This window comes from Antrostomus carolinensis, unplaced genomic scaffold, assembly GCF_000700745.2.
Source record: "Antrostomus carolinensis isolate BGI_N321 unplaced genomic scaffold, ASM70074v2 scaffold15703, whole genome shotgun sequence".
Lineage (NCBI taxonomy): Eukaryota > Metazoa > Chordata > Aves > Caprimulgiformes > Caprimulgidae > Antrostomus > Antrostomus carolinensis.
In genome coordinates this window covers 44,665-53,911 of record NW_010304644.1, presented here as the reverse complement: position 1 = coordinate 53,911, position 9,247 = coordinate 44,665, and the positions used below count along the sequence as shown (strand labels likewise).

The 9,247-nt window shown below is 39.8% G+C and overlaps 1 protein-coding gene across 1 annotated transcript; it reads right to left on the bottom strand.

Moving 5' to 3' along the window:
* Window positions 1–2,830: 2,830 nt before the first annotated feature.
* On the bottom strand, window positions 2,831–4,236 carry LOC114818415 (uncharacterized). Its single transcript, XM_029084161.1, is given in 3 exon segments — window positions 2,831–3,532; window positions 3,534–3,753; window positions 3,755–4,236. Coding segments are annotated over 3 exon segments (1,404 nt in total).
* Between the last annotated feature and the right edge of the window lie 5,011 nt (window positions 4,237–9,247).

The window sequence follows — 9,247 nt, the reverse complement described above, 5'->3', positions numbered from 1 at the left end:
AGGAAAGGAAAGGAAAGGAAAGGAAAGGAGGTCAAAAAGACTTTTCTTTACATGGTGGAAAAAACATTGTAAGATTTGTTATATAGCCTCCTGCAATATTCTCAGGTGGATAACAGAGAGAAACATACATAAAATACTGATTTTAACATCTTGTCCATTCCAAAAAACAAAGAAAAGTCTCCTTCAGATGACAAAATACAGCATTTTATCTTGCCACAGTATATTTTTGTAAGCAAAGAAAATATATCCAACATTTTTTTTTTTACATCCTAGACACTTCATTTTAATCTACAAATAACGAACTTTTTTTCTAAATAAAGCCCTAACCCTAAAAAGACCACTGACTGAACTCCAATATTTTATCCATGGGAGCTTATTCACTATGGAAAAAAAATTGTTCTTGATAAATTTGTCACATAAAATTGCAATATATTTTTAAAACCATAAATTTGCCTCTCTACAGAACATAGACCTTGACACAAATGAAATACAATGCAATATAAAACTAATCAGTGTGATGTAATGACCTCTCTACCTCTCTCCCCCCTTTCCATTTGTTCTTCTTTTGTTTTTGGTATGAAGATTGATTGATTGATTGATTTATAATTTATAAACTTCTGTACCCCCACAAAAATTTTAAAGAAATGTGTTTAATTTATTGTTAAAATGTTTTTACAAGATCTGTAATATTAAAAAAAAAGTCTCTGATTTGTAAAAGAGGAAAATATTTACTTTTAGTCAGAGAGTGGATCCTGCTTTGGGCTTAGAAACTTCATCAAAATAAAATGAACAGGTAAGAATTTAGCACTGAAATGCTGTGTTGGGTTTGTGTGGGAAGTGTGTTTTTGGTAGTGGGGGAAGGAGCCACCTTGTGAGAAGACTGGCTCCAAGGTGTACCTGTCCCAGCCCAGGCTGAGCCAATTGACAACAGAGAAATGCCTCTGGGAATCCGTATTTGTGAAGGGAAGAACTGTCTTGAAAAGAAGAAGGTGAAGAGAACCTGGAGGAGATACCATTGACCTGAACAAAAGACAACCATTAGACTAAACAAAGAGACAGTTTTGTGTCCAGGAGGAAGGAGGAGGAGGGGAAGGGGAAGGACAGAGAACCTCAGAGACCCAGTTCAACCGTATGGAGCAGGAGAAGGCAAAGGAGGTCCCTTGCAGCCCATGGAAGTTCAACGATGGAGCAGATACCCATGTGTAGACCATGGAGGACTCCACACTGGAGCAGAAAAGCTGAGCCCAAGGTCAAGTGTGACTGAAACTGAGACCCCAAGAGTTGCTCAACACTAGAACGGGGGTGGATCCTCAGAGCCAGTGGGTGAGGTGATGTGCTGGACCGGAGACCCGTCTGCAGCCTGTGGATGTCCCCATGCTGGAGCCAGAAGAAGAGCCCAAAGAGGTCTGTGACTCCATGGGAAGCTCACTTTGGAACTCTTGTTCCTAGACTTTCATGCTGGGAAGAGCAGCAATGGTGAACTGACTGCAACCCACATTCCCTGTGCCTTAAGCGACTATGAGGGAGAAGGTAGAGAAACTGGGAGAAAAGTTATTTGAGCCCAGGAAGAAGGGAGAGGTGAGGAAAAGGTATTGTAAGATATTGTTGTTATTTTACCTTGTGCTACTCGGATGAATGACAGAGAATTAAATTGACTTTTCTTCCCCGAAGTGAGTATGTGTTGCCTGTGACCATAACTGGTGATTGAGCCGTCCCTGTCCTTCATCCTAATCCATGGGGAACGAGGGGAGTGACTGCAGAACCACATGGTCCTACCTGTGGTTAAACCACCGCAAACACACAAAATTCCTCCATTTACAATGGAAACAGTCTACATAACCACTTTAGGGTAACCAATCAACTAAGTGATCCACACAGCATAGATTAATTCAGCACTAAACTGTAGATGGAAACATGGTACTCATGTTGGAAATCTTAACCCTGTGTCAAGCCTCATCCTGCACTTTTGAACATTGCATTTTAAAATTTACACCCTTCAAACTTCAGTGGCTGTTTTCAATAATAAATCTGAGTATTAGTGTTTTTCAGGGTGGTGGAGGTTTTTTGGTTTTGTTTTAGGTTTTTTGTTTGTTTGGGGTTTTTTGTGGATAATCAAAGACTAAGTTTGAGAACTAAAATATGTCAACCCTAGCTTCTTGAAGAAGCCTTATCCTTCTTACTTTAAATGTTTTGGTTTTCCAGAGAGTTCTGACATGAGTCCTGGCATGAACATTATTTCAAAACATAGAAAATAAAAGGCAGTTTCTATTATTTCTAGCTCCTTTTAATAATCATAGAATCATAGAATAGCTTGGGTTGGAAAGGACTTTAAAGATCATCTAGTTCCAGCTCCCCTGCTGTGGACAGAGTTGCCAACAACTAGGTCAGGCTGCCCAGGGCTCCATCCAACCTGGCCTTGGATGCCTCCAGGGATGGGGCATCCTCAGTTTCTTTGGGGAATATGTCCCAGTGCCTCACCACCCTCTGGGTGAAAAAATTCCTCCTAATATCTAACCTAAATCTTCCCTCTCTTAGTTTAAAGCCTCAACAACTGAGTCTTCTTGACTCTTATTAATCCTGAGGTTTTTAGTTTGGTTCTCATTCTCCTGTTTATAAGCTCCCTTCAAGTACTGGAAGGCTGCAATGAGGTCTCCACAGAGCCTTCTCTTCTCCAAGCTAAACAAGCCTAGCTCTCTCCACTTTTCTTCATAAGAGAGGTGCTCCAGTCCTCTGATCATCATCATGGCTCTCCTCTGGACCTGCTCCAACAGCTCTACATCTTTCTTGTGTTGGGGGCTCCAGGCCTGGATGCGATACTCCAGATAGGGCCTTAAAGGACAGAGTAAAGCGGGACAATTACTTCCCTTGCCCTGCAGGCCACCTCTCTTTTGATGCAGCCCAGGATACAGTTGGTTTTCTGGGCTGCAATCACACACTGCTGGTTCATGTCAAGCTTCTTGTCCACCAGGACTCCCAAATCTTTCTCAGCAGGGCTGCTGTCAATGAGTTCTTTTCCCAGTGTATTCACATGCCTGAGACTGCCCCAACCCAGGCGCATAACTTTGCACTTGGTTTTGTTGAACTTCATTAAGTTCTCATTAGCCCACTTTTCAAGCCTGTCCACGTCCCTCTGGATGACATTCCTTCCATCTGTTGTACCAACTGCAACACTCAGTTTAGTATCATCAGCAAACTTGCTGAGGGTGTACTCAATCCCACTATCCAGATCATTGATAAAGATGTTGAAGAGCACTTGTCCCAAGGCTGAGCCCTGGGGTACACTACTTGTCACTGACCTCCACTTGGACATAGAGTCATTCACCACAACCCTCTGGCTGTGACCATCCAACCAATTCTTTATCCACCAAATAGTCCAGCCTTCAAATACATATCTCTCCAATTTAAAAATAAGGATGTGCTGTGGGACCATGTCAAAGACCATGCAGAAATCCAGGTAGATTACATCAGTTGCCCTTCCTTTGTCCACTGATGCCATCTCTCCATCACCGAATGCCACCAGATTGGTCAGGTTATGATCTACCCCTGCTGAAGCCATGTTGGCTGTCTCAGGTCACCTCGTTTTGCATGTGCCTTGCCATAGTTTCCAGGAGGATCTGCTCCATGATCATCCCAGGCACAGAGGTAAGGTTCCCCAACCTGTAGTTCCCCAGGTCTTCCTTTCTCCCTTTCTGGAAATCAGGAGTGATGCTTCCCTTTTTCCAGTCACCAGGGACTTCCTCTGACAACCTTGACTTCAAATATGATGGAGAGTGGCTTGGCAACCACATCAGCCAGTTCCTTCAGGACCCTGGGATGCATGTCATCCAGTCCCATAGGCTTGTACACATTCAGTCCCATGAGGCTGCCTCTGACTTGCTCTGTTCTTACAGTTGGAGGGACTCTGCTCTCCTGACTCCTGCCTAGAGGTTCAGGGACTTGAGAAACATGGGAAGCCTGACTGTCAGTGAAGACTGCAGCAAAGAACTTGTTGGGTACCTCAGCTTTCTCCAGGTCTGTTGAAGCCAGTTCTCCCTTTTCATTTATCAGAGGGGTTACACTCTCTTTGGTCTGTGTTTTCTGCCCAGTGTACCTGAAGAACCCCTTGTTATTTTTCACATCCCTTGTCAAGTTCATTTCCATCTGTGCCTTGATTTTCCTAATCCCACCTCTACCTGCCCAGACAGCATCCCTGTACGCTTCCCAGGCTACACATCCCTGCTTCCATTGCCTGTACATTTCCTTCTTTTCTCTCAGTTTGACCAGCAGGTCTTTGCTGAGCCATGCTGGTTTCCTGCCTCCTCTACTTGATTTTTAATGCTGGGGTACACAGAGCTCTCGTGCTCTCAGGGAGGTGTCCTTAAAGACCTGTTAACTCTGTTCTGTACCCCAAGGACAGTTTCCCGGGAGATCACACCCAATAATTCCTTAAATATCTGGAACTTCACTCTCCTGAAGTTCAGGGTCCTGACTCTGCTCTTTGCTATGCCATATTGCTCAAGATCACAAACTCAACACAGTCCACAGAGAAACCACAGAAGAGATATCTATTCAGATATGCTTTGCATCGCATGGTCTCTCTGAGTTACAGTGTTGCTAGTTCAGCAGTAACTTTAGTTACAACATTTCTAAACACAGATTAATTAATACAATTAATGAACTTGGGAGTAACTATTTTATGGAAGAGTGATCTACATTTACATGGTTACCATTTATTGTTGTATGATCATATCTGAAGGCTCAGACATAGACTCATATATTACTGTAATGTATCTTTATTGTCGGTTCTTTTATGCTGAGTGCCTATTCACTGACTGGATAGTGATACAAAAAAGTGATTTTCATAGTAATTCTAAACACATTTATTTAATTGGAAAACTCTGAACCAAATTATTTTCCATCAGTTGGACAACTTATCTTAATGAATACATCAATTGAAATAAAAGCTATGTGAATATGCAACTAATGTGGAAGTATTATAATGTTGTACAAAATAAATTTGAAATGGGCTGACATGCACAAAGCTTTATTCTTTGAATCTGAAGCTGATAGTGTACATTGCCTTCAAGGTTACCCTAGGGAAATTGAAAGAAGCAGGGACAAAGAGACAGAATGAGTAAGAGGAGAAGGGAAACTATCCCCAGAGACAGCCAGGAAGAAAAATGTAGACCCCCAGTTAAGTGTCTTCTCCAGTGTAACACGATATCTCACAATCACATCAACAACCACAACCACGCTCCTTTTTTTCCCTCAGAAGCCCTATACCTGTCATCAATATCCACTCAAACTTCCTGTTGGTAGTCTTTCTTTGGTGATACTATTGGCACTGATTGAATAGGCTTAATTAGGTGCAAGGATTGCATACTGGATGCTAAGCTTTGTGACTGTTTGTTATTTGGGTAATATTTGTTGGATATAAAAATGTCTGTTACGTGCTTATTATCTGTCTTCTTGTAATATGGAAACAACAGTCAAGAAGGTACCAGATAGGCAGAGGTGGGGGAGACTTTAGTACAGAATTACAGATTAAAACTACAAGTCATCAGTATTAAGAAACAGAAGGGAAACAGGGTGATTAGATTGTAAAAAAAAAAAAAAGAAAAAAAAAGTAACCCCCCCCCCCAAAAAAAACCAAAAAAAAAAAAAAACCCCAACCCAGTTACTTTCTCAAGGAAAACAGAATAACAGTGCTTCAAAATGCACCAGTGCAAGGCAGTGAGGATAAAAGCACTTGGTTTAAAAGCTACCACCAAAGCTTCAGCGTGGCAGTGTGCTGCCTTTGCTGCAAGCAAAAAGCAGACCATAACTGCAAATACCTTTAGTGATATTAAAGCACTTGACCCTGTGCAACAATACATAAAGGACTCCATAGTTCCCATTTTGATCTCCATAAACACAGGCTCGATATTCCACTGAGACAGTCAATGGGTTTTTCATTAAAACCTGTAGTATCTGCAGGAAGATTTAAGTGTGGGCATAAAACAAGTTTGTCGTTCTTCTAGTTCTATCTGCTAGTTCTTGAAGTCTGGAGAAAATGCAATTAGACCATATAGCAAAGCCAATAACTAAGATTTTAGACAGAGTTTTCTTTGAATTTATCAGCCTGAAGCCAGAATAATTTCTAGTCATAATGAGATATTTTTCTCACAAACAATACATGATTTTTTTTAAAGATAAATACTCTAAATATTATAAATGAACAAATTAAAACCTATTTCATCTTTTGGGAATTGTAACAAGGTAATTAATAGTCTTACCTCAAAAAAGATATATAAAAAACCCAGCAGTATCTTTAGAATACAAATATCTCAGCATGAGTAGAAATGAGTTGAAAAAAGTAAGGTCAGAATAGAAACAACATGTTTCTTTCTACCAAAATAACACTTCCCTAGCAGATACTTATTTGCTCTTATTTTTTTTTTTTTTCATTAAAATTATTTCAACAGTTGGGGAAATGCAGGCTTGTACTTTGTTATTAATTCACAATGAGAGAATCAAGAGGAAAGGATTTTCTTGTTCCTTTTCACATTAAAGTTAAGTATAATGTTTCAGCCTAGCAAACTTTTAATTCTAATGGATTTTCTTTCCCTGTAAACAAATGGAATATCTCATTTGCTCAGACAGATCAGAGATGATGCACATACAGCTGTGTGTATCTACTGTGGAGGTATTTGCAACTGAACTTAGCAGCTAAAGCCAATAAACCAGAAGCCAGAATGTTTTGTGGCATCGTCTTTGGCGCTCAGAGAAAAAGATCAGTACAAAGGGACACCCCACACCATTGCCCCTCTGTTTAAGCCACCACTTTGAATTCTTGCCACATCTCTGATTTATAATTACATTCTCTACCCTTTAAATGTGGTTAAGCAGGAAATTGTTTTGGCTGGAATTATATGAGCACATGGTTCTTTCACAATGCTCAGAAGCTGCATCTGGATGATCTGAGTCATATTATTTAGTCTGTGTTATTCCTACAAGAGGTTTTAGAGGTTTAACAGATTTTCTAAAAGGAGAAGGAGGGACAGTGGTCCATTCTTTCATTTGGACATGGTTGATTTTATTAGGTTGTGCCAAAATGATACAATGCATATGGGTTTTATTTTACATTATACTAATATTAGCACAGAAAATAGTTGTTCATAAGGCTATTGCTCCAGCTTTAGTAAAGCCAGATTTGGATTTCTCACTCCATGGTATTTTTACCCCATCTCCTTTTATTAATGATACAGGCATCAGTCTTGCCATTACCATAGACAAAATGGATTAGAAGTAAAAAGCAGCAGAAAAGCACATACACATGCAGCATCATTTGCAGAGCTACAGAAGGAGCATATCTGTGCTCATTCACTTCAGCCAAAATATTTGTCTGATAGGCTGTACTTCCAGTTCTCATAACACCATCTTAAATATATTAAAATCCTGTTGTTAGATCACATATTTGGTTTGTCACTCAACCATGTGGGTTGTGGAGGTAAAGTGCATGGGTTGCCTCTGGATACATTTGTTGTATCTATACATCCAAGGTTGTTTCATTACCCATTTTAGTCCCTAATATTTGAAAGGAACTCCACTTACATAGACAACAGCAGCACATTATAATTAGCATTGTTTAAATTAGGTACAGAAACCCTGAAGGTAGAAAAAATCCTGAAGCTTGAAAGGAATCCTTGGATCATGTTAACTGCTCCCTTAAACTCTGTTTCTAAGATTGTTTTATTTGATCAAGAAATCAGTGGCAGTGTAAGCTAAATAAAACATAGATTAAAACACAAATAATAACCCAGAGATAACAGTCAAATATAAAGCGAATTATTGCATTTTTTTTAATGCAGGAAAATAATTTGGATTATTATGGAATAATTATCAGATATCTTACTGTATAAGTGATCTTATTTCAGAGTAAGTATTACAGTATTCAAGCAGGAGGAAGCTGAAATGGTGATGTTCTCAAATCCCAACAAATTTTTAAAAATTAAAATATACAAATTTTTCAAATTAAACTTCTAAAATCCCAGTGTAAAAACATTTATATAGGAAGTTAGTGTAGTTAGGTGTTATATAACTGATGTCACCAGTTTATTAAAATAGGTTATTGGAAAAAGATGTTTGTCAGTAAGTATTTTGGAGTGCCTGCCTTTTAAATCTCATGTCCTTAATCCATTCAGGACTAATGTCTCTAGATGCTGTTAGTGATGAAGTCTGATGCAGAAAGTAAAACAGGTATGATAATTTAAATCAAAATCTTTTTCTTATACCACAAATATTTCACATTTCTTGCTCTTACTCCAAGTTTGCCATATTCATTGTAAACAGATGCATCAAAGCTTTTCTGCTTCTTCTCAGAGAGTATTGTGTTACATTTCTGAGCTTTTATAAATAGAAAATATTTTCGGACAAATATTTTTAGAAACTTACCAAAGTAGATTACTCTAATGACACTGGTCTTCAATAACACACAGTGATGGATAGCATACTCTTAATATTTCAGCTGAAAAAGTGACACCTTATATGTTTCTTATATCATGTTTTGCAGTCGAAAAATATTTCCATAGCAACATGATTAGAAATAACCTTTGGGACAGTTGTCAGAAATCAGATTATACCATTTATACCAGCTTATACCTGGAGTACTGCGTCCAGTTTTGGAGCCCCCATCACAAGAGAGACTTGGAGCAGCTAGAACAAGTCCAGAGAAGGGCCACCAGGATGATCCGAGGGCTGGAGCACCTCTCCTATGAGGACAGGCTGAAAGAGTTGGGGCTGTTCAGCCTGAAAAAGAGAAGGCTCTGGGGAGACCTTATAGCTGCCTTCCAATACCTGAAGGGACCTACAAGAAAGCTAGGGAGGGACTTTTCATAAGGGCAGGTGGTGACAGAACAAAGGGTAATGGCTTTAAGCTGAAAGAGGGTAGGTTTAGATTAGATATTAGGAAGAAATTCTTCACTGTGAGGGTGGTCAGACACTGGAACATGTTACGCAGAGACGTTGTGGATGCCCCCCCCGGAAGTTTTCAAAGCCAGGTTGGATGAGGTTTTAAGCAACATAATGTAGTGGGGGGTGTCCCTGCCATGGCAGGGGAGTTGGAACCGGATGATCTTTAAGGTCCTATCCAATCCAAACTGTTCTATGATTCTATGATTCTATGATTCTATACATCAAGAAGAATGCGACCAGCAGGTCGAGGAAGCTGATCCTCCCCTCTCCTCTGTCCTGGTGAGGCTGCATCTGGAGTGTTGTGTCCAGTTCTGGG